We start from the raw sequence: 26,685 nt of genomic DNA on the forward strand, positions 1-26,685 counted from the left end.
CCTTGGTGTCCACAACCACGGGTACAACTATTTTCTTTAGCTGGGTTTATCCGGTGTAGTCGCTCATGGGTCAGGTAGGAACAATGAAGAAATTTGACCTGGACTGGTTTGTCTCTGGATGATATAGTAGATGTGTCTTAATACCTCCCTCCACTATTCCGGATTCAAGTCTCCGATGTCCTGAGCCCATTTCCAGTAGCAATTTAACACTTGCTTCTCCCCAGGGTTCTTTAACCTTTGGTAGATGGTTGAGAGCGGTTTAGGGACCTCCTAGAGTTGTAATCCAGCCTCTAGGGCAGTGACAGCAATTGTGATTTGTGGGTTGGAGAACTGTGCCTGTGCAGCATGTCTAAGCTGCAGATGTTTGAATTGAGTTGTAGGTGTGACTTGAAAAATTCTCTGAATTTGTTCAAAATTCAGCAGTTGACTATCTGGGTAGAGGTCTTTGACAAATTTGAGACTGGATTTTCCCTAAAAATGGTAATCTGGTATACTCTCAAAATGAGTAAATCTATGGTTACACCAAAGAGGGGCATGAGGTGATCAGTATATTTGTCCATTGTGGGTAAGTAATTTTTGAGCCGCCTTCCAGGCTCTGATGGTAGTTTCCATGGATTTAGTTATGAGTCCTCAGGGCTTCTTTATATCCCAATACTGTAGCTTCTAGAACAGTTGCTGCATTATTACTGTCCGATTCAAACCACCAACGGGAAGTTACTAGCACTGCTGCCAGGTAATAAATATATACATTTGATGAGGCAAGGCCTCCTGTCTGGGTTGACCTCTGTAAGCTTACAGTACTAATCCTAGGTACCTTGTTAGACCATATGAATGAGTTTTCTACTGCGTTTACCTTTGTACAAAAGGTGGATGGAGAGCATAAGATCTCTCACATGAATATTAATCAGGTTTGGTAGACCCCTATACACAGATACAAGAATTTAGCATAATATTATGGTAAATATATAGCCATACTGTTAGTTAATATTTGTATGTAAACACAACTCAAAAACAGCAAAGTTTATAAGAAACCGTTTAATTTTTTTTTCTTCAACCAACATATAGCAAAGGAGTCAAACCAGAAAAACTACCAGTACATGTGTATGAGGTTGATGAAGATGCAGACAAAGATGAGGTAAGTTGTCGTTTGACAAACACCTATGTTTGGTTGTTTAAAACATTACAATTTTTTGGTTGCATGACACCCTGTTTTAAACAGGCTTAGTATTCTGGTCCTTTGTATTGTTTTTGTTCTACTGCTGAATAAAACTGATCAGTAAACTTAGCTTATTATATTGTAAAAAGTTTGCTCTTGTAGTACCTCAGTTTGCTCTTACAAGCACTTCTGCAGTTCACATTTCTTTACTCAGACTTCAGTGCTCAGGAAATCCTGTAGTGGTGATAACGCTAAATGCTTAGCTCTTTACATATGAGGGCTCATTTACTTATGGCGGAGAAGAGTATGCTCAAAAAAAAAATGTGCAAGCCTTTGTTTTTTGTACATTGCACCCTGCTCTGCCATTATTAAATGCACCTTACCCCATCATATTTACCTCTCAACCTGTGTTCCCTGATAAATACAGTGGTGTTTCACAGCACGGTATTCATAAGGGGGGAGAGAGACACATAGGTCTGTCCTGTGGCAGGCAATAAGGACAGGGCTGCCTTCCTGCTAAGTCCTGCTGTGCTTTTGCACCTTGCTGTGTCATAAAATTCTTTAGAAGCACAGCAAGTTCATGGATGCAAGGGCTTCTTAAATTAGCACAAAGGTGCAATTCAATTTTAATTCAATTCCATCCATACTTTAGCACTTGTTTCCAGGGTCATCATAAATTACTCCCCTTGTCCATACACAGATGCAGTGTAGTATAGTCCAATTACATGACAGTCCCAGATCAATTCTTTATGCATTATAGAAACAGTATACCTGAATACTAAACTCAAACCAATCTTCTTCTTTAATGGAAACTGAGGAACACACTATTTCCAAGCTACTCAACTCCCACAAAGACTCTGTTCGGATTTAGGAGACATATCGGCCATATAGATTTCAAAGAAAACCTCTGTACTGGTGAATATGTAAAAAAGGAAAAAAAAAGAACTCTATATTAGAAGTGACACTAAACCAGCTGAATAATAAGCACAATAAAAACATAACAAACTCAACACAACAAATCACAACAAGCAAAACCTTACCTTGCATGCTAAATGAGAAGCAAAGAAGCCAAGCAAAACCTTACCTCACATTTTAAAAGAGAAGCGTATAATAAATAACAGAATAGAATCTGTCAAGAACAATTATTTTTAAGATTAGCATGACATCCCTTGCTTTTTCATACTTTAGGCTAATACAACACAGGGTTTATTCTCAGCCTGTGGATAAATGCAGGCCAAAAATCAGTCCCTTATCTGGTATCACCCTTTCCCTGTGCCTGCCCCTGCCCCAGAGCCATTGTGTCATCCCTGGTGCAGACACACAGACCGGATTTTGGAACAAAAAAAGGCATGTATGCATTTCGCTGAAATCTGCTCCATGTGCCTACACCCTGGCCAACAGGGAAAGACTGATGCCAGTGTAGGGGCTTGGCGAGAACCAGCCCTGTGTGGCATTAGTCTTATAAACAGAATGTTAGTTTACTGTTTGTAATGAATTTACATTCAGATGAAACCTTCTATTGACTAAAAATAATCTTATCAGAACAGTACTGCCAGGGGCACCATTATTATTATTTCTTTTTAAATGGGGACCATTCTGATTAGTTGTAATGCCCTAAGTATTGTGAGCTTTGAAGTATTTTCACTGAAGATACAGATTCCCTCCTACAATAGAGCAATACATTCACAACGGCTATTTATGAGGGCCTCACGTAATTTTTTATTTTGTAGGACGCTGCTTCTCTTGGGTCTCAAAAGGGTGGAATCACAAAGCAGGGGTGGCTGTACAAAGGAAACATGAATAGTGCAATAAGTGTGACCATGAGGGTAAGTTTTTCATGAATTTATTGTAACAAATATTTTCTGGAATCTTGTGCACTTACCGTCTGATTTTCTACTCTAGTCTTTCAAAAGAAGGTTCTTCCACCTGATACAGCTAGGAGATGGTTCATATAATCTAAATTTCTACAAAGATGAGAAGATCTCCAAGGAGCCTAAAGGGTCAATATTCCTTGATTCCTGTATGGGAGTGGTGCAGGTAAAGATTCATTGTCTTTGGGTTTTTATTGTTAGTTTGCCTGTATTAGAATTATTGTAGTCTTTTTACATTTATCTTCACTTAAGTGGAAACAATTTAAAGTGTATTACAGTGAAGCCCCCATTTTACATTTAATGTTTTGCAGTCCCATCTTGTTCTTCTGCATTTCAATTAAAGCATATAATGGCATAATTTTGGCCCAAACACCTGTTTATTTCATGAAACATTTTACTTTTTAAGATTTACCCAATTATACATTCAAACCCTGATTTTACATCCCTGCCATTTTACATTTTTCTGCAGTTCATGGGGTTTGTTTGGTCCCTGGAAAATGTAAAATTGTGTTTTGACTGTATTTGGGTAATTTAAGAAGACGGGAAACAACAAGATACGTCCAAACACTAATATAAAAACTGTTGTAGTTTTTTTTATTAAAAATCACGAGACCCTTCAATAAAATGTAAAATATATCTTTATAATACACAAGAACATAGAATATCTTGGAAATGGTGGGTCATTAGTTCTAATTGGTGCATAGTGATGTAATTTTTTCACATTACTCAGTTAACTTTGTGTATTATAGTGAGTTTTAATGGGGATCACCTAGGCATAAAAAGCTGCATAATCAAAGTCCTTTTAAAATTACGTATAAAACTAAAATGTCTTTTTTATTTACGCATCCATACCCATTATAAAGCTATTTAAAAATCCCAGCTGTAAATCATATATTGCCTGCCCCACTGCTATGCCTGTAGACAACTACTTTCACTTTCCATTCAGCACTTTCCAGTATGGCCCTGCACTTCTCACTTTCCCCCTTCCTCCTCTTCATCTAATTGTGTAGCCAGCGCATGGGCATGGGCACCAGGGACAAGATTTTTGGGTGATACAAAGCTTAGCTTAATAAACAGTGTCTTCAAAATGGAGCCTGCCTGCTTGCTGTGACTGTGCATTATAAGACTGAAGGAAATAATTTATATAATATAAGTAAATTTACTTGACAAACTCAATAGAAAAGAATTTGGAATTATTTCTTAAGGTGAAAGGACCTCTTTAATTCAAAGTTAATGCTATAAAGCAAAACAAACATTCTAGCAGTTATAATGATCATTTGGCCATATATATATATATAATTTTTTTTAATTTTTTTTTTTTAAATGGGAAACCAAGGAAGTATAGCATTGCTAATCTCCCATTTGCCTCAATTGTAAAAAACAAAAAAAAACCAAGACAATCTTGCATTCCATGCTGTAGATAGAAATATTTACATATCTGGACACTTCAGCTTTGCACAAACATGAATACAGCAATCCCTCACCCAACCCTCCTTCTAGCTGCTAAATTTATATGAACGTGTGATGTCTTATTCATGATTAGTCACTTTAGGTGTTAGATCTTACTCACATTAAACCTGAAATGATGTGTCCTATAAATAAGAGTTCTGCAGCAAAGTAGAGGTAAAGGCGGTCTCGTTTGATCAGTATGTCAGTTTTCACACTGAACATTTTAATCAGATTTCAGTTAGATTTTATCTGACCCAAAAAAACTTGTCACAAACAGCATGAGATTTTTTAGGATCCTTCCGACAGGTGTGTTGTGTTCGATGACAGATATCTCTTATAGTTTGCACATCAGATTTTTCTGTCAAGTTTTACATTTATTTTTAACCCACGTAACTACTTACTGTAGGATGTGATCTATCGATCCAACCCTACAAAATATCCTTTGTAGATTAGCTGTATTGAGTGACAGCCCCTTTCCGAATCCAGCTAAGGTGATATTCTGCTGCATGCCTCCAGTTTTCTTAATTGAATGGTCAGAAACCATGGCCACACCTGACTACTAATACATAAGAAATATGTGAGTCATTGTGGCAAACCTCGTGTCTCTTTTTCAAGAATAGATCCACTGTACTTTTAGTACTTTCGATACCACTTAAAGCTGGGTATACAAGGAAAGATAATGCTCCAACAAAGCAAATTGTATGAATTTATCATTAAAGCAAACATGTATGCGTTTTACTATCCAGAAACACAATGTCTAGAGAGCTGCAAATTACAGGAAGGCCATCTGCCATAGAGTCCATTTTAAGTGAATAATACTAATAACTGTATTTTAAAAGTATTTCCTTTTTCTGTATGATGATTAAAAAGTACTTGATCATCAAAATCTACCTGATGGTAACTAAGGTGCATGAATCCATATTGGTGGCAAAACTATCCTACTGGGTTTATTTAATGTTTCATTTATTTTTAGCAGACTTTAGGTATGATAATCCAAATTACAGAAATGTTCCTTTTCTGGTAAACCCTAAGTCCTATGAATTCTGCATAATAGATCCTGTACCTGTAGTACAAAAGCCTTGAATCAAGTAGAAAATTTGTAAATGCACAGAATGTTTTTGATGCCAAAAAACTATACTGAAATATTTTGATCCTTTCAGAACAATAGGGTCCGGCGCTTTGCTTTTGAGTTAAAGATGCAGGACAAAAGCAGTTATCTTTTGGCTGCAGACAGTGATGCAGAAATGGAAGACTGGATAAGCACGCTAAACAAAATCCTGCAACTGAACTTTGAAGCTGCAATGCAAGAAAAAAGGAATGGGGAGGCTCACGAAGGTCAGAAAAATGCTGTTTTATTTATGTATTGTTCATGCAAAGTTATGTCTACAAAAGTAGATAGAAGAAGTTTAGTTTGTTGTTTGATTTTTATCAGGGGATGGCTAGAATTGTTAGGGCTCTGGCACACGGGGAGATTAGTCGCCCGTGGCAAATCTCCCTGTTCGAGGGTGACTAATCTTCCCGAAATGCCATCCCACCGGCGAAAATGTAAATCGCTGGTGGGATGGCATATGCGGCGCCGCGATTTCCCTGTAATTACTTGTTATATAAAGTGCCAATGTATTATACTACAGAAATTATACATCATTCAAATCAGTGCTTCTTTTTTTTATTGGAGCTATTAATCTAAGGTCCTTATATCATTTACACTAACTTGTAAAATGTGTACAGAGCAATAAAAAACTGAGCCTGCTGAGCGCGGTACTTTTTTGTTACTCTTTCTCTCTCTCTCTCTCTCGCTTTATATAAATATATATATATATATATATATATATATACACACTCCATAAATAGCACTCACGGCTTATGAATCAAATAAAAAACTTTTATTGGTATTCCATATCGACGCGTTTCGACCCGCTAGGGATCGTCATCAGGATTCATAAGCCGTGAGTGCTATTTATGGAGTGGATGTAAGATTTGATATGCACCCGGCCCCTGCTCTCTGCGTATGGTGAGTGCCGCTAAATCGGACTTTATATATATATATATATATATCGACCAACGGTGGCACACCGCTTCAATCCTTATCCCCGGGTGCAAGGTAGAAAGTTTAAATATCGAAAAAAAGACCAGCAACACCGGATTTATTGCAAAAAATTAATTGTGTATTAAAAAATGCATGAGCAGACAATTTTTCAATAATATATATCCAAAAACAGACCAGCAACACCAAGTTTTATTCCAAAAAAAGATCAATCATGTATTAAAAATGCATGAACATAAAGTATGGCAGATACTTCAAAAAAAATTCAATTACCCTTTACTCGTTTAATATATCAAACATGGAATGGTAACACATCCTTTCCAACAGGTTTAAATAACCCCACACTAAATCAGTGGGAACAACAGGGCCTTTATAATATTAAAAATCTATTAGGACCGAACTTCACAATCCTTTCACAAGAAACACTACAAGCCAAATATCCCCTTATATCACAAAACCTCTTCCTCCTTTTACAAATTTTGCATTTTACGTCAAGCATACTAAAACACTTCTTGGAAACGGATAAAACCAACCCTCTCAACCTCCTGTGGAAAGATAAAACATCAGTAAAATCTACGTCTCTACTATAAAATGTTACGAATCTTAATTTATAAGGGGAGTGAAGACAAAACACTAGCAAAATGGACAAATATGTCCCCACAGACAACAACACAAGACATCCTCAAACTCCATAACCACTCAATGCAACTTCTCACTTCAAGTAAATATCAAGAAATGTCACTTCAAATTCTACATAAATCCTACCTAACCCCACTTAAACGACATAAAATGGGTAACCTCCCTACTAGTAACTGCCTACCTTTTAATAGCCCAGATGCAGACCTAGAACATTGCCTTTGGACATGCTCAAAAATATAACATTTCTGGACCCAAATCAGTAACTACTGGTCCAGTCTAACAAGCAAATCACTATACCCCTCGCTCGAATGGGCCCTGTTTAGCAAATTAAATCAACCGACTCCACTTACAAATCTGAAAGAGTCCTCGCGGAATACCTTGCTGCTGACCCCAGAAAAACCAACAATAGAATTGACCAAACAAAAACTACACTACATCTTCTATATGGACTGGCTAGAAACAGTGACACATAGAGAACAAAACACAACCAAATTCTTTACACATTGGACAAATTACATAACATCTCTCACTGAACATACAGAATACCTAAGAATACACTCCCTACAGAACACAACATGGTATGAAATGGAACTCATAAGAAACAACCAACTATTAATAGAAACACAGAACTACATACAAACACTACCACATGATGAGAGATCACAACGATCGGAGCCTCCCAGGAGTCACAAAACTGCCAGGATACTGTGAACGAGAGTGAATGTCTCCTAGATATAAAAACAGACTGAACTCAAAGGCGGGTCATCATGTTTTATGTTTTATTGGTTTATGACGAAGGGGTACGCCCCCGAAATGTTGCATTTTGAATAAACACGCAGGGGCTAAGCCCTCCTTGCACTTTACTTGTTGTTCTGGCTGAAATATTTTGACCGGACTGTGTGGAGAGTGCCGACTCTCTAGGCTGTGCACCAAGTAGTAATTCTCTGGAGGAGGTAAGGGTGTGCTGGTGTAAATATTTTTCCCATTATTGGTTTATTATCCATTATTTTTGCTAACTGAGATACATATAGATGGTAAAACATCAATGTCAATACTGAAACTGTACATCACTATGAATAGATCGTGTCGACAACCATATATATATATATATACTTCTGTTAATTATACAGGAAATGAAAACATAACATGTAAACTGAATCTGTATGTAAAAGCTCAATAAAAACATTTAAAAAAAAAAAAAAAACACATGAACAGCCAACATTATGTTAATTTTATATTATAATGTGAAATGATTTTAAAACTGAGGAGCACACATTTTACCTAACAACTAACAACTTGATGCAAATCTGCCCTAAATAATGGGCAAAAATCACTCCCAAACAGTTTGCAAAGTTGTACATACACCTAAAAAAAAGCCTGAAAGCTGTTATTCCTCCAGAAGATGTGGTGATTGAAAACTTAAAAACACCTTGATATAGTGCTTATTATGTGTTAATAATACAACAATATCTACAACAGATATAATAATAGTAGTTATTACAATGTTTATGATTTTTTTTTAAACATAAGTTTCAATGCTTAGAAATCAAAATTTTACAATGAAAACTGTTGGATCGCTATTCATTTTAATAAGAGAACTAGTCAATGGACTAATTTTTTATTTTTTTAAGCAGGCAATTTTTACATTATACTTCCAACCTAAAGTTGGTTTGCAGCCTCACCCAATTTCTTCCATTCTTTGTTTCCTTTTTTTAATCTGGGTAGAGAATGAAAATGTTATCTTCTTTACAATGTAAAATTGCTTATAGATTTTCTTGCTGCTCAGAAGCTTTTGATTCATTTCATTCATTTTGTTCTTTTGTCTTTTGCAGATGATGAACAGAGCAAATTTGAAAATTCATCCTCTAGTCTAGATAGCTATCTTCAAGAAAAGGTTTGTAATTTACAGTATCTAATGGAGTTTTCCTTGTTATGGTTTATTATTGTTTTGTTATTGTAGAGGTATTTTATATTTGTGGAAAAACAATGTAATTGGGTGGCAATACAAGTATTCTGTTCCTCTATATATGTTAATTGTTTCCTGCAGCTTTGGTGGGCGAAACAATATTTTTTTGCAATTGGTGCCCTTTAAGGGGAGTTTGGCACATAAAAAAGGCAATATCAACTTTTCAACATCATTGTTTAAAAATTCAACCATATCACCTGTTAAGACTACATGCAGCCATGAAAGTTGCAGACACTACTACAACAGATCAGAATAAGAAGTATCGATATGTAGAAATTTACATGGGATGTTTTAAGTGCACAGTTGCTTATCAAACATATAATTATGTGTTAAGTTTTCAGTCTTCTAAAAAGGTCAGTAAAAATTATCCCTAGGTGTGTGCACCTCTGCTAATGTGACCTTACATTAAAGCTCACAATCAAATAAATAGTCTCTGTTGGTGATGTATGCTTGTGTTTCATTACATTTAAGGCAACAAATTTAGATCAGCAGCCCAGTGCTGTATATAATAAAGGGCTCAGGAGCAAAGTCTTTTACCAAAGAAGGAGTAGAACTAGAGGATCTATATAAAGTTGTATGGAAGAAATCAAAAAGGTTGCCTCCACATAATTAATATTAAGGCTGATCTATATACTTGAAATAGCCTCTCAGCCAAGTGGTAGGGGCTTTGCCATAAAGAAACTAAAAATATGTTTGGGATAGAAATGTCAATTTTAAAGATTGCAGAATAACTCACAAATGAAATATGTACAGCATCTTTCTTTCCTGAAATGGTAGGCAAAGACTACAGAGCTTTTTAAACTTAATAGTGGGGATGCAACAAATCCAGGATCCGGTTCGGGATTTGGATTCAGCCGAATCCACGCTTCTGGCCAAACCAAATCCAAATCCTTAAAATCACGTGACTTTTCTTCACATAATCCTAAATTACGCATGCAAATTAGGATTCGGATTTGGTTCAGTATTGTGCCGAATCAGATTTGGTGCATCCTTACTTAACGGGCTTCAGCAACTTAGTTATAATTTTTGCAATCATTGTTAAATTTTATGGTAAGAAACATATTAAGTAATATTAACATTTTATGCAGATAGCCCTCTGGCTGTGTGGAAACCTGGGGGAACTAGTGAATGTTTGTAGATGTTCTTGTCCCAGGAAGGAGACATGTTTCTGATGTAATTGTTTCCACTGTCTTTTCCATAATACAGATAGATGAAGTCATATTTAAATTGTTTATTGCAAGCCGGCACCGTACAAGGATTTTATGGACTGCTAAGTCATAATTTGTTTGTTCTGTGGACATTTTTTGTGAACATTTGTCACATTTCATTGCAGATTGTGACAGGAATTTAAATAATTTGAAACAGATACATGGTTTGGAGTTAAAAAGTCAGACTTTTACATAATGAGAGTTTATTTTAATTGGAAATTTTGACTTGTTATTGTATGTGCAGAGAATAATGTATTCATGGATATCTGAATTAGTGATGAGTGAAATTTGTCGCTAGGTTTTGCTGAGAAAAAACACCTTCCAGCGGTTGCAAAAAAGTTGCATGTTAAAGTTGTGTCATAGTCCATTGAGTTCAATGGGCTTTGACATTTTGTGCATACAGCTACCAAAAATACACTCCTCTTTATGCTAATGCTCAACAGGCATTAACCTTAAACCAGGGGTGCTGCTCGCCTAAGGCTGCAGTGCCCAGCAAGTTACTGTGGGTGGCAAAAAGCCATTCCCGGTAACTTAAAGAGCCGAAATTCAGATTTTTTTAAAGCAGAATTTTGGCTCCTCTAGTGCAGAGAGCGCTATTGTGCTCTCTGCAGTAGTGTTGTGCACCCCCTCGCCCCCCTCAGATGCGAAACAGGCAAGCACAAGTGGAGTGAGGGGGTGGCATCAACTTGGTCGCCTCAGGTGGCTAGGACCCCTAAAGCAGAATTGCCTTAAACTAAACTAGGATTGCATTCTTGCACTAGGTTGTAGGCATTCTGGTTTGATCACTCTATTTTGGGCTGGGTCAGAATTTTCAGATTGTCATAACCATGCAAATTTCCTGTAACTTTGCAAATTGCAGTTCTACTGCATTATGCTGTAATTCCCAGAGTCAGTTTGTGAGTAAAGTTTATCATGTATTGAGAATGTATACTGGTTATATAGGTTGGTATACGGCTTATATAGATTGGAATACTTCTTGTAATCATTGATATATGGCTTATAATGATTGGTATACTTCTTGTATAGTTTGGTTAGAATGATATATATATAGCCAACATTTTCATTCGCTTTAATTTAAAGGTTTGCAAAGTTGCACTGACCCATTGTAAAGATATATGGTCTTTAAATATTTGTATCCGAGATCCCGATTAAAAGGATTTTCACAGAGCTTAGCACTTCATGCCATTTCACTGCTAAGAATGACCTGTATATTGGAGAGATTATTAAATCCTTTATTACCACCCAAACACTGGAACGGACTAGACTTTTGAAACCACTTCCTCACCAATTCCTTCAGTGGAAGGGTTCATGGCTTCTTGATGTGGTTGTTCTGCAATGAACTGAAGCACTGGAGCCCTTCCTTTTGGTTTGGAAAGGATTTGTACATCTGGAATAGAACGGACGTTTTGCACAGTGGGCTGATTAGGATCCAAAACTAAAAACACAAAGATACAATATCTGTGCTGGGAAAAGTAAATTATTTATTTGTCGACATACAAAGAGAATTGCAATTACCCATAGTTTAAATAACAACAAAAATTAACAGATACAACTAGAAAAGTAAGTTTGAGAACAAATGTCATGTTGCGTTGAAAAACATGAAGTCACTGAATGGGCTCCGCCCACTTTCTCTAACCTTGGGCCACAGTTATATAGTAAAAACCACTATGCAAAGTTTGGGGACCCCGGTTTTAATAGTGAATGGCAGCAATTTAAATTTCCCCACTGAAAGCCAAGGAGTGACATCTGATTGGTGGTTGTTGGCTCCACCCCCTTTTTCTAACCTGGAACTGCAGTTACCCAGTGACTAACCCTGCAAAGTTTCGTGACCCTAGGATTAATAGTTAAGGAATGGCAGCAGTTAAAATTTAAACCAATAAAAGTCAATAGGTGAATTGTGATTGGTGGTTGTGACCCCGCCCCCTTTTTTTAACCTTGAGTCGAAGTTACCCAGTGACAAACAGTGGGCACTCTGGAATAAATTGTGTGAGAATGACAGCAATTTAAATTTAAACCAATAAAATTCAATGGATAAAATCTGATTGGCTGTTAGTGGCCCAACCCACTTTTCCTATTTTTGAACTGCAGTCCCCCAGTGACCAACTTTGCAAATTTTGGGGACTCAGGCATAAAAATTGTGAGACTGACAGCATTGTACACTTCACAATTGAAATTAAATAGGTGAAATGTGATTGCCTGTTGGTGGCTCCGCCCACTTTTTTCTAACTTTGAACGGCAAATACCCAGTGACTAACTCTGGAATTAATATTTAAATAATGGCATCAGTTTAAATATAAACCAATTAAATCTAATGGGAACGCTGGCATCAAACCAATAAAAATCAATAGGTGAAATTTGATTGGCTGTTGGTGGCTCCGCCCACTTTTCAAAACAAAAACTGCAGTCCCCTAGTGACCAAGTGTAAAAAGTTTGGGGACCCTGGTGTTATTACTGTGAGAATGGCAGCAGGTTGAATTTCCTTCAAATCAATAGATAAAATCTGATTGGCTGTTCACAGCTCCGCCCACTTTTGGGCATCCAGCAATCATCATATTTTCATTCAGGCTGAACCCATGACTGTGTGATTCAAGTTTGGGGAGTGTAGCCTCAAAGCTGTAAGATTGGCAGCAGTTTCAATTTCCCCATTAAAGTCAATGGGTGAAACTTGATTGGCTGTTGTTGGCCCTTCCCACTTTGGGGTCATCCAACAAATGTTGCTGTTTCATTCGGGGTGACACCATGATTATGTTATTCAAGTTTGGGGGCTGTAGCTTCAAAGCTGTAAGAATGGCAGCAGTTTGAAAATCTTCCCTGTCAAAGTCAATGGGAAAATTGGGGGGTTCGGAGCGGCGCCACAAAAAGACGGGGGGCCGGGATCACTTAGAAAAGCACAAGCAACCTGCTCCACTTTAGGGTGAAGAAGTGTGGGGAGTTTGGGTGTTGTACTAAAACTGTAGGAGGAGTAGCGTTTAGAAAATGGGGGGCGCTAAGAATAAGAAGAAGCGGAAGAATAAGCCAAAATGGAAGAACAGTCTGTGGGGTTTTCAACCCAACACAATAACTATTAAAGCACTAATAATGTTTAACAAATTGATATTGGAAAGTTGCCTTGAATTATGTTTTCTTTTATGAGGCAAAAAAATATTTTTGGGGTTGACATGTCCTTTATGAAAATATATGAATGTAAATTTTTCAAAAAAAAGTATTATATGAACTCCAAAAATATAGATAAATTAGGTAAATTTTGTTGCATGTTGAAATTTCATATTGCAAAACAACCCATATGATAAAAAGGGCACATTGACTTCAATGTATCTTTTTGGGGGAAAACAAATGTTTTGCAAAACATTCACTCGAGCCAGTATAGTCCTCCACACCCGTGGAGATTATTCATACTGGCTCCCATTCACTCAAGCCAGTATAGTCCTCCACGACCATGGAGATTATTCATACTGGCTTATCACTCACTCACACATTCACACACTAAGGGTAGGGGGATCCTATCTGTATGTTTTTGGAGTGTGGGAGGAAACCGGAGAACCCGGAGGAAACCCACGCAGACACAGGGAGAACATACACTTAAACTCCTTACAGACGGTGCCCTGGCCAGGATTGAACTCGTGACCAGTGCTTCTGTAAGGCAGCAGTGCTACTCAATGCGCCACCGTGCTGCCCAGTTAACTTACTGCCCATATAGTAATCTTGTCTTTTACAGCTCATGATGTCATCAGTGCAGCTTTCAGATAGGGCTACTTGTTCTATGGAGCAATACTGGGGCTGACAGTATCCCAAAATGCAGCCTTTTCTCCTAGTATCATATTCCCCCTTCCTTTAACTGTATAATGTCAAATATACAATTGGTGTACAATGTGTTTTACTGTTTTAATGAGGGCTGGGCAAGTCCTTTCCCTCTCCCACAAGAAACAGTCATAACTGTAAGTGACAAACAGAACTGTGCAGTAGCAGCAGCCCAAGTGTGTGTTTAGTGGCGCTGCCCCAAACTGGAAGGTTATACTGTGCCCCAATATCAGCAGTTGTCTCATTCCCAGCACTTTTATTTCCACGCAGCTTCTACTGTGTAACAGTCTCCATTAAAGCACTAGCTGTTGGATACTATGGTACGGCCCTCCTCCTGCCAGCAACAACTCCCTTCGACCTTATATTATACATTGGGGGGGAAAAAACATGACTATTCCTGTCCCAATGCGTCTTACCCTTTGCAAGATGCCCCCTAAGACCTGATAGTGCCAGACATGATGGGTCTCATCAAAGGCTATTATAATACAAAAGTTATTTGATCAAATATCCCTGGGTGGTCAGACTGATGTTAGAGGGGTTTCAGCCTTTTCCAGATCTCTATAATAACTAAAAACACTGAGACTGTTTGCCAGTGATATGAAGGTGGAGGGAACAATGAAATCTCTTTAATTGTCACCTTATGCCGCGTTAAGATGGGCAACATATGTTCTGTTCACATGAGCAGGTGGAAAGGGGCTGCATCTGGGCAAACTGATGGGCTGTAGTTACGATTAAACTAAATAAGAGGAGTTTGTTCTGTTTGCCTCATTTTTTTTTTGATTTGTCCACAACCAGCAGATGTGTTTCCTGCGACAAGCAAATATTTCATTCTGCGCTTATCTGCACTCTTGCACTTTTTTGACAACTTTTCTACCCCCTATAGATCTGGCAAATTACTTTTCTTCTTGAAGTCATTGGCCCATCTAGTCATTGGCTGGTCAATGTATGTTAAATACTTATCATACCCTGGACATCTGTGTACAATATAAAATAAATGGAAGGATGCCACATATGTAAAAATATCACTGTTTGCCCAGTAGCAGTAACCCATAGCAACCACTAAGATGTTTGCTTTTAAATAGGTGACCAGCAAATTCTAAATGCTGATTGGTTGCTATGGGTGATTGCTCCTGGGCAAACTTAGTCACTTTTTTTACATAGCCCCCAGTGTTCTGTCTATTAATGCTCTAAATCAGAATCATCCTCAGCTTCTAATCCATGCTGCGTGGTGCATTTGCTCTGAAGCATTACCTTGCAAACACTACTAATCTTTGTGGCATAACAAGTTCTTAGTTGATTTATTGTAGAGGATTAAATAAGAAAATCAGGGACTCTAGTGCAATACTGTAGTAGGTAGAACGGTAGTTTTTAAGGGAATCTGGCATGGGAAAACACACAGATTTCAATGCAGGATTCTGCAGGAGAAGCTCTATTAACTGATGCTTTTTGAACCGCATATTAAGCATGTTGAACTGGCCAGTGGGTTAATGTGTAACCAGATAAACACTTCTGTGGACTTTGCCAGTTATTCATGAAGCATGGCCATCAAACTGGGGAGAGAAAGAGACATATTAGGATCCATATTTTCTTTTCTGAAGCCAGAACTTAGAAGCAGATTCAAAAAGCAATGCAGCCTAGTTCTTCTCTTTGTAATGGCTGCTACATTGCTATTTGATACAAGTCTCTGTAGTTAGAAAGTATTTGCTGCCCCTTACCCTGACCCTTTGTCTCCACTGTACTTTGAGGACAATGTTTCTGGCTGTTGGGTTTGACATCTAGAAACAGACATTACTTTTCATGGATTGTTACTAATGCACTTTAAAACACATTGTAGTGGGCACCCAGCAAGCTACAGTACAGGAGTATACATCTCTATTCAATAGATGCAATTAGAGACTAAGCTCCTGGGGCATCATTCATGGGCGTGGCCTAATGTCTGTCTGTGCAAAGATATAACATAAATATGTCTTGTAGATTGTAAGCTCTTTTGGGAAGGGCTCTCTTCACCTCTTGTATCGGTTATTGATTGCTTTTTATGTTACTCTGTATGTCCAATGTATGAAACCCACTTATTGTACAGTGCTGTGGAATATGTTGGCGCTTTATAAATGCCAGTTTGGGGACCCTGGTTTTAATAGTGTCTGAATGGCAGCAACTTAAATTTCCCCACTGAAAATCAACAAGTGACATCTGATTGGCGGTTGGTGGCTCCACCCCCTTTTTCTAACCTGAAACTGCAGTTGCCCAGTGACTAACTCTGCAAAGTTTCGTGACCCTAGGATCAATAGTTAAAGAATGGCAGCAGTTAAAATTTAAACCAATAAAAATCAATAGGTGAATTGTGATTGGTGGTTGGTGGCTCCGCCCACATTTTCTAACCTTGAGTTGAAGTCACCCAGTGACAAACAGTGAGTACCCTGGCATAAATAGTGTGAGAATGACAGCAATTTAAATTTAAACCAATAAAATTCAATGGATAAAATCTGATTGGCTGTTAGTGGCCCAACCCACTTTTCCTGTTTTTGAACTGCAGCCCCCCAGTGACCAACTTTGCAAATTTTGGGGCATAAAAATTGTGAGACTGACAGCATTTTACACTTCACCATTGAAAGTAAATAGGTGAAATGTTATTGGCTGTTTATTGGCTCCGCCCACTTTTTTCTAACTTGGAATGGCAAATACCCAGTGACTAACTCTGGAAAGTTTAACAACCCTGGAATTAATATTTAAATAATGGCATCAGTTTAAATATAAACCAATTAAATCTAATGGGAGGAAATGGATTTGCTGTTGGTGGCTCCTCCCACATGTTCTTACCCTGAATATGTAGTCATCCAGTCACTGACTGTGCAAAGTTTGGGAACCCTGACATAAACAGTGTGAAAAAAGCAGAATTTTAAATTTAAACAAAAAAAAAAAATCAATAGGTGAAGTCCTGATTGGCTGTTGTCGGCTCCACCCACTTTTTAAAACCTAAAAATGCTGTCCCCTAGTGACCCTGGTGTTAATACTGTGAGAATGGCAGCAGATTGAATTTCCCCATTGAAAATCATTAGTTAAAATCTGATTGGCTGTTGGTGGCCCCACCCACTTTTTCTAACTCTAAACCGCAGTTACCTGGTGACTAGCTCTGCAAAGTTTGGGGACCTTAGTTTTAATATTTAAAGAATGGCAGCAGTTTAAATTTAAACATATGAAGTCTATAGGTGAAATCTGATTGGTTGTTGTTGGTCCCAACCAAGTTTTCTAAACTGTGCAAAGTTTGGGAACCCTGGCATCTAACCAATAAAATTCAATAGGTGAAATCTGATTGGCTGTTGGTGGCCCTGCCCACTTTTTAAAAACTAAAACTGCAGTCCCCTAGTGATCAACTGTGAAAAGTTTGGGGACCCTGGTGTTAATTCTGTGAGAATGGCAGCAGGTTGAATTTCCCTATTGAAAGTCAATAGGTAAACTCTGATTGGCTGTTGGTGGCTCCGCCCACTTTTTCTTACCTTGAACCACAGTTACCTGGTGCCTAACTCTGCAAAGTTTGGGGACCCCTGTGTTATTACTGTGAGACTGGCAGCAGGTTGGCTTTCCACCAAGTCAATAGGTAAAATCTGATTGGCTGTTCACAGTTCCACCCACTTTTGGGCATCCAGCAATCATCATATTTTCATTCAGGCTTGAATGCGTAGTCACCCAGTGTCTGACTATGCAAAGTTTGGGAATTCTGGGCATCAAACCAATAAAAATCAATAGTTTAAATGTGATTTTCTGTTGGTGGCTCCGCCCACTTTTCAAAACTAAAACTGCACTCCCCTAGTGACCAAGTGTAAAAAGTTTGGGGACCCTGGTGTTATTACTGTGAGAATGGCAGCAGGTTGAATTTCCTTCAAATCAATAGGTAAAATCTGATTGGCTGTTCACAGCTCCGCCCACTTTTAGGCGTCTAGCAATCATCATATTTTCATTCAGGCTGACCCCATGACTATGTGATTCAAGTTTGGGGAGTGTAGCCTCAAAGCTGTAAGATTGGCAGCAGTTTCAATTTCCCCATTAAAGTCAACAGGTGAAATTTGATTGGCTGTTGTTGGCCCCTCTCACTTTGGGGTCATCCAACATATGTCGCTGTTTCGGGGTGACCCCATGATTATGTTATTCAAGTTTGGGGGCTGTAGCTTCAAAGCTGTTAGTGTGGCAGCAGTTTGAAAATCTTCCCTGTCAAAGTCAATGGGAAAATTGGGGGGTTCAGAAGGGCGCCACAAAAAGATGGGGGGCGGGATCACTTAGAAAAGCACAAGCAACCTGCTCCATTATAGGGTGAAGAAGTGTGGAGAGTTTGGGTGTTGTACCCCTAAAACTGTAGGAGGAGTAGCGTTTTGAAATGGGGGGCGCTAAGAATAAGAATAAGAAGAAGAAGCGGAAGAATAAGCTGAAGTCGAAGAACAGTATGTTGGGGTTTTCAACCCAACATAATGATTGTTATTGCAATTTAAAAATATACTATTGATCAACAAGTTTATAACATATTTGTGGTTTTTGTGATTATAGAGCCCCAGAGATCCAGAGACCAAGCTAAAAAATGAAAGCAGAGTGAAACTGTTTGCCTTGGATTCTGACACACAGGTAACCTCAATTGAAGAGTACAGGTGTTATGCAGGGTGTTTTAACCTGGCAGTCTTTTGAAAATCTTTTTGGCATGCCAGGCTGGAGACAACATTTATTGAAATGCATGTTTATGAGAACAAAACATTGAACTAAATTTCAGCTGTACATGCCCAAGTGTTTTCATACATCTTAGACAGTCAAGCTGTATAGTCATTAGTCTATTAGGTGGTTTAGTCATTAGTCTATTAGGTGGTTAAGACTTATGTTAGTCAGGGACCTCTGTTGGCATGTGTAATGCTCCACTGGCCCAAGTGGAGCAATATAAGGCTTTCAGCATGGAGAGGTGACCCAGGGGCTGAATAGTAATATTAGTTCAAATTGGTCATCCATGTCTGCAGAAGTATTGTGAAAACTTCTTGACTGTTAAAAATGTTTAGTGTTATTTTAACTTATCTGATTTAATCAGTGCAAGGATCAGATATTTAAATCTTTGGTTCTTTTCTTTTAAAATTATAAGTAGTTTTATATATCTAGCTTGAGTTCTTTGTTTGCACAAATAAATCCATTCATTGCCTTCTCTATATCTTTTAAAAGCTTGCCACTTACAGTCAGTACAATATTGTTTGGCCAATATATTAATTTCTAAAAATTGGTATTGGTATTTCCCTGAGTTGCACTGTAATAAATGTCTCCATGATCAGAGAGTTTGATCCTTTTAAAGACAATCACTCAGAACTGAAAATGTGTAGGTGCATAAATATATATATATATATATATATATATATATATATATATATATATATATATATATATATATATATATATATAAAAATACAAATAATACTAATTTAAACTACTTTTTACTGTGTGGTAATATTTATTTTGGTATAATTTACACCTTTGGAGTCAAGGTTAGGGCAGATGTCCAAAATGGAAAATATTAAAAAAATTATTTAACTGGCATATTCCATGTTTGCCTTGGTTGTTGTCTCTTCATCAACAGGTTTGTGGCTGGTAGAATTGATAATTTATCCTGTACAACACCCTATTGGTTTAACAAACACCCAGGCCTAAATCCATGTGTCCCTACTCTTGATTCCACATAATTCTTGTATTAAAAGAGAAGGAAAGGCTAGTAAAGAGTTAATCTCAAGCTGCAGGCATACCTTCAGTTCTCTCAATAGTGCCCTTAAGTCTCCCCATATTTCTCCTGTTCAGAAGATCTGTAGCCAAACAGGAAGATAAAAACGCTGAGCTGTGTAAAGTAAGTTCCCATAATGCCTCACTCCTGCACAGACACCCAGACCAAGTGAACATGCTCAGTTAGTAAGACTATGAGTCAGCTTGCTGCTGATTGGCTCAGATCCACATTCCTAAGGGGGGGGAGTGAGTTCTTAGCATTCTTGAGGGAGGGGAGAGCAGGAAAGAGCAGAGAACAGAAAGCTGTGTGTCTCTGGCACAGGAATTACAGACACAACTAAGCTTTTTCAGAGAAGTCAGTGCAGCGTTTCTGTGAGTGCTTATGGCTGAATTTACACAGACCTTTCTGATAAAGCTTACTTAGTTTTTACCTTTCCTTCTCCTTTAATATACCTGACTACAACTATTCCTACTTGTTTTTGCTACCAGACTAAGCCATGGTTGCTAAAAATTGAAGTTACTTGAAAGTACAGGGTAAATGTATCACACCTTTGAAGGGCATTATCGTCGCAGCATTTTTTTTCAGTGTGCATTTTGTTCCCCCCAGAAAAAAAGGGCTGTGCAGTTGGATGTTTACCAATAACTGATAGTCATAGTGTTAGGATTCATGAGAGCCTTTTCCTTCTGCCTAAGTATCATTTTACTCAGAATGAAAAGATGTGGAAATGTGCTAGTTTCTGTTTCTTGAGAACATATTCTGGGCACTAATGAGAAAACCTATTAGCGAGTAATGAACAGTATCACTTTATTAGTGTGTGCATTTTATCTTGAAATAATGTTTCAGAACTTATGGTCATTTATTTTTTTCCTTTCAAGAAACTTGATTTTTCAGGAATTGAGCCAGAGGTAAAACCTTTTGAAGAGAAGTTTGGCAAAAGAATTTTAGTGAAGTGCAATGACTTAGCATTCAATCTCCAGAGCTGTGTTGCTGAAAATGAAGAGGGACCAACAACAAATGTAAGAGAAAAAAAAAGATCTTTGCAGTCCTTATGCAATATTTTAATTTAAAGAAAATATGTTTGTACATGCCATTATATACTTTGTTAGAAATTTTTAAAAGCAAAAATATTTTTTTGCTGTTTTACAAAATATTAAAGGAATGTCATTGCAGAAAATACCAGCAAACTCAAACCATTTGGCCCTTTTAAAGATTTTCCGGCGGATTTATACATTTTCCTTAGTATCCACCATTTAGGATATCCATACAGTAAAAGTATTTATTTGCTTTGAAGACTTTGTTGTTGGTGAGAGGAAATGATAGAAAACCTTTCCACATCATAGATTATTTAAAAATATTGATCAGTACAAAAGATAAAGAGGGCCCTGTTCATTGTAGCTTACTAGATCTTGATATCTAAAAGGGGAAGAGGTTACGAGACACAGGCTGTGGGTACGGGAAAGATCAGGAGTTGGCAAAGTGAGGCAGTGTAGGACTGGGATACCTAACCTTTAGCCCATCTTCCCTCTGTAGCGTTGCACACTACTGGGATCCTCCAGTAAGTCAGTCTAAAGGTCCCCATACAGGGGCCGATAGTAGCTGCTGATTCGGCAGCTAATTGGCCCTTGTATGAGCACTTCTGACGGGCCTGCCCGACCGATATCTGGCCTGAAATCGGGCAGATCTCGATAGGTCAGGTTAGAAAATCTAGTCGGATTGGGGACCGCATCGGCTCGTTGATGTGGTCCCCGAACCGACTTCTCCTATGCCCGTCGTTGTAATCCGATCATTTGGCCCCAGGGCCAAACGATCAAATTACCCTGGATTCTCCCGATATCGCCCACCCGTAGGTGGGGGATATTGGGAGAAGATCCACTCGCTTGGCGACATCGCCAAGCGAGCGGATCTGCCAGTGTATGGGGACCTTAAGCCTGAAGTGAAGGATGTAGTATAGTGTATACTGGAGGAATGCTACGCTAGATAAGGATAAATTCTGGGAAGAAATATATTTCAAAATATTGTTTGAAGACAAAGAGAAAGTTTAATTGAACTTGATGGAATCTGACACAGTAACCACCCTAACACATGTTTTTTTTAACAGCTAGCATGCTACATGTTTTTTCTCTTTCTAACCTGACCATGAAAACGTACTATTTTTTTCCAGGTTGAACCTTTCTTTGTCACTTTATCGCTGTTCGATATTAAAACCAACCGGAAGATATCAGCTGACTTTCCTGTTGATTTAAACCATGCCTCTGTGAGGCAAATGATTTGTGCCCATTCCCAGCAGCTCTTAAACGGTGGTGGGGATGTCAGCCAATCAATCCTAGGATCTATTCAAGAGTCCATGCTGCAGTATCCCAAACAGGTACTGGCATAATTGGGTCACTTTGATCACCTTTCTGCTGCTGTTTGCACTCTTGTGTGAGTAAAATGTTTTAGTAAAAATGCATGTCATGTTTCAACCCAAACTGAAAGCCTTAAATAATTTAGTTAAGAAATCTGAGTAACATGTAGGGAAATTGAAGTACTTCAAAGAAAGTTACTAAATAATTTAAGGATCCTTGCATTTTATAGACTGCCTAAAATTGAAACTCAGTGACTGAAAATCCTTTTTCTGCCTAGAAAGTCTTTGTAAGCTATATACAACTTGCATACAAATGTATGCACTGCTCACATGAATTAATTGTTAAGGGAGGTAGAATGTTAATATATTTCAGTAGATACAAAAACAATTTTCACAATTCTTGCAGACATGATTTTATGCTTTGTTTATGCTTTAGGCATAAGGATGCTGGAGAAAGATGTCTCTTGGCCTTGACATTTTTTGCTGTGCCATGCCCTATTTCTTTATGGCCTCTATTTAGAAGTGCATAGTACAACATAAAAGCTTCTCCAGCAGATACAGAACCACAGCTCCCCAACATCCCTTAACTAAAAACATAAAAAATGCATGTAAATTGATAAATGGGGAGAAGCCACTATCTTTTGTTATCAGTTAAAGGAAAACTATACCCCAAAACAGTGTAACTCTCTATAAATATATATTGCATAAACAAGCTCATATGTAAAACCTTGCTTCATCTAAAACCTTTTTTATACAAATATACCTTTTTAGTTGTATGTGCTATTGGGCAATCCTAAATAGAAAATTGCCATTTTAAGGATTAAGGGCCACCTCCTGGGATCGTAGGGTCCACAGTGCACACAAACAAGCAAAGGCACACATACATGCTAAGCCACATCAGCCAATGAAAAGACAGAGTTCTGTCTTTTGCTTCCACACTACTTCTTGTTACAGTTAAGCTGGCCACACACGTGGCAATTTTTTATATTGGTCGCCTCGGCGAGTTGCCATATACGCACTGAATATCTTACAAAACGAGGTTTTGTACGATATTATCGGTGCGTGTATGGCCAACTTTAGAGTTGCATTATTTCTGGTCATGTCCATTTTCCAGTTTAATGAGATTCTTTAATAGGTCACTTAACATAATACAAAAAATCTGTTGGTTTAATATTTCTTCTGGGGGTATAGTTTTCCTTTAATACATTTTCATGTTATATTTTCGTTTCTTCTTTTAGGGCATATTCTCTGTTACTTGTCCCCATACTGATATCTTCCTTGTGGCCAGAATAGAAAAGGTCCTTCAAGGCAGCATTGCTCACTGCGCAGAACCATACATGAAAAGCTCAGACTCTGCAAAGGTGAGAAAAACTTTTCAATACAAAGCAATGAATTCATGCCTGCAGGATTCCTATGGTCCTTTCATCCAAATGTATACATTTTTCGCAGGTTGAGGTTTTTACTTTTATTTTGTTTAGGTCATTGCTGTGTAAAAACACACACATTATAGAGGAATATTCTTTGGTTTAGGTTTTCTTAAAGGGGTTTACCTTCAGATAGTACATCAGGAATAGAGTTTTTTTTTTTTTTTTTTCTAATTGATTTCAATTTTTTATTTTAACCATTGAAACTTTAATGTTTCAGTCTGGAAGCTCAGTATTCCAGCCACAATCTCTGAACTGTTATAATCTGCTACTATCATGAATACATTTCTCAATAGTATCTGTGGAACATTAGTAATTATTATAACCATTATAATAGCTGACTTCTTGCAGGACCAAAGATATGTATCGACTAATGTATCAAAATTAGTGACCCTAATAAACAATAAAAGTCCATTACAAATTAAACATGAAACCCAAATTCCCTTTTTTTGTTAGCACATATATGCCCATTATAAAGCCATTTAAAAATCCCTGAAAATAATTATTTATATTGTGTAAGTGAAGTTTATTTTGCCTTATAAACACAATAGAAAATAATTTTAAATTAAATTAAATTTTAAATGACCAGTCCCCTTTTACTTTAATATTAGAGAAACAGTCAAAACTAAAAAATTGAAAGCAGTTAAAAAAGCCTTTACTTACGGTGTACTATTGGATACTTACGGAACTGATAAAAGTTTTTTGATGGTGGAGACCTTTTAAAATTCTTTGCCTTACTGGAAATTTACATTTTATTTAACCATTGCTTTTACATTTTAAATTGGCATCAGAGCTCTTTCAGTCTAGGCATGGTGATACCACACAAATTTATATAGATACAGAATGCCAGGCAGCTGCACACCATAAGAAAAAGATGATACCTGGGTGCCAGTGCAAAAACAATAATACTGGCGAGGAGTGACGGCACACACAGGATTTTCATACAATCAAAAACAAGAGGGTCCCTGACGAAAGTTCCAGTTAGGAACCGAAACGTTGGTCTAAATAAAAAACCTCTTGTTTTTGATTCCATGACTCCTGTATGAAAATCCTGTGTGTGCAATCACTCCTCGCCAGTATTAATATATATATATATATATATATATATATATATATTTATTTATTAATATTATAATATAATATATATTCATGTGACTGACAAAGGTCCTGGTTTGGATCTGAAACACCGAATAATATCTCCTTTTTACATATTGTGCAGATCCTGAGTGTGCCATGCTTTTTGCCTTTCACAAAGATTTCTAGACACCCAGGTTATAGACTCCCATGGGCCTGCATCCTAATTATGCAGTTTCCTGGAACTGGCACTGTTTTTTTGCAATCTGACACAGGCAAACTGCATGTTTTGTTTCCGGATTTTACAGTTTCCTGGAATTTGTGATGTTTTGACGTAGTTCCTGGGGAACTTAAATTTGGGGTTCTGCTGTATATGTTACGCTGTTTAGACCTTGTTTCTTATTGTATAAATAGAAATGCTAAATGTGTCCCTGCATTTGTAACAAACATAGCCTGCTCTATAGGATCTGATTCTTTTAATAGCTGCAAATCAAATGCTACCTTTATTTCTCCAGGGAGACTGCTAAAAAGGCCAAATTTTATTGCATTTGATATGTTGATCTTCCTATGAAGTATTTTTATTCATGTACAACTGATTTCTGCAAGATACACTTGTTTGATTTTAATAGAAGGGCTGTGTTGTAACAAAAAGCATGACGACAGCAGCAGCTTTAGAAGAAATATGTAACTGTTTTAATTTTTTTCCAAGCCCCTACAATCTTATTGTTTAAAATGATTAGTTTTGTTGTTTATTAAAATGATTTACAAGGATATTTTCCACCAACACTGTAGAGAGTAGTAAAAGTAAACATAATCTTAAAAAGGGGAGAATTTTGATAAGAGATCTAAAACTATGACACCAGTAAAGTATGAATTTAGAGAACATGATGCGTTTGCAGATTTATAAGTAAATTTTATTACATCTTGCAGGTTGCACAGAAGGTTTTGAAAAATGCTAAACAGGCATGTAGTAGGCTTGGCCAGTACCGGATGCCATTTGCTTGGGCAGCAAGGTAAAAATATGCTCTTGTATGGGTATATATATTCTATGCTGAAAACAACCTCTGTATGTTGGACTGAGTTCATTGCTCAGCCTTGAGTCCTGAACCTGTCATTGTGGAAGCTGCCACACTGGTTACTTTGATATATCTGTATTTGTTTTCCACGGGCCTCAAAAAAATTAACTATTCTAGAAGGCAAATCACTTTCAAAAACTTTTCTCTTCTTTTAAAGAACAACAGCATTTTTACACTGACTATAGTTTTCAGAAATAATTGACTACATCTTTTGAGGCCTAATTTCTTCTTTATAAGGACAAGGGTTATTCAGTCTCTCTGAGCATATTTATTTAAGTGATGAATTGTAACCTTTCCAGGGAAGGCCAGTAACCTGAAATTTACAACTTTATTAAAACATATTATATGTAATGTATATCATATAGCAAAAAAAAAGGGGAATTGTGCTTAACCACTAAATTTTAAACCATTAGGCAGGGGTGCAAATGAGGCTGTGACCTCAAAATACATACGACTAGAGAACCTCTGCACTCACCCATTATCAATGGATATGTAGGACATTACAGGAACAGTAACCCCAAGAAATTAAAATCTATCAAATTAAAATATAATGTACTGTTGCCCCGTTACTGTAACAATTGTGTGCTTGCTGCAGATATTCTGGGAAGGGTGGGAGCTTTAACTTAGAGCCGGCCACTGCTCCTGTATAAACTAATGAAAACTATAACATTTCTTGGTATCTTAATGCACAGAATGTATTAAAGGAAAGCTAACACCAAGAATGAAAGTGTTGAAAAGTAATTAAAATATAATGTACTGTTGTCCTGCACTGGTAAAACTGGTGCTTTTGCCTCAAAAACTCTACTATAATTTATATAAATATGCTGCTGTGTAGCCACAGAGGCAGCCATTCAAGCTGGAAAAAAGGAGAAAAGGCACAGGTTATATAGCAGATAACAGAT

At 37.4% G+C, this 26,685-nt stretch overlaps 1 protein-coding gene across 16 annotated transcripts in view; it reads left to right on the forward strand.

Annotated features, from left to right (window-relative positions):
- dock9 (dedicator of cytokinesis 9) overlaps positions 1-26,685 on the forward strand; it is a 150,761-nt gene that overhangs the window by 70,626 nt on the left and 53,450 nt on the right. For all 16 annotated transcript variants that reach the window (XR_004221352.1, XM_031897058.1, XM_018091079.2 and 13 more), the window contains exons 5-14: positions 1,066-1,135; positions 2,887-2,982; positions 3,059-3,193; positions 5,637-5,811; positions 8,992-9,053; positions 18,668-18,742; positions 20,741-20,881; positions 22,027-22,230; positions 23,448-23,570; positions 25,638-25,720. Coding sequence is in view for 15 of the 16 variants with exons in the window: in XM_031897058.1 (XP_031752918.1) it covers positions 1,066-1,135; positions 2,887-2,982; positions 3,059-3,193; positions 5,637-5,811; positions 8,992-9,053; positions 18,668-18,742; positions 20,741-20,881; positions 22,027-22,230; positions 23,448-23,570; positions 25,638-25,720 (1,164 nt within the window). In the remaining variant the exon portion in view is untranslated. The remainder of the gene's footprint in view (positions 1-1,065; positions 1,136-2,886; positions 2,983-3,058; positions 3,194-5,636; positions 5,812-8,991; positions 9,054-18,667; positions 18,743-20,740; positions 20,882-22,026; positions 22,231-23,447; positions 23,571-25,637; positions 25,721-26,685) is intronic.

This window comes from Xenopus tropicalis, chromosome 2, assembly GCF_000004195.4.
Source record: "Xenopus tropicalis strain Nigerian chromosome 2, UCB_Xtro_10.0, whole genome shotgun sequence".
NCBI classification, from domain to species: Eukaryota; Metazoa; Chordata; class Amphibia; order Anura; family Pipidae; genus Xenopus; species Xenopus tropicalis.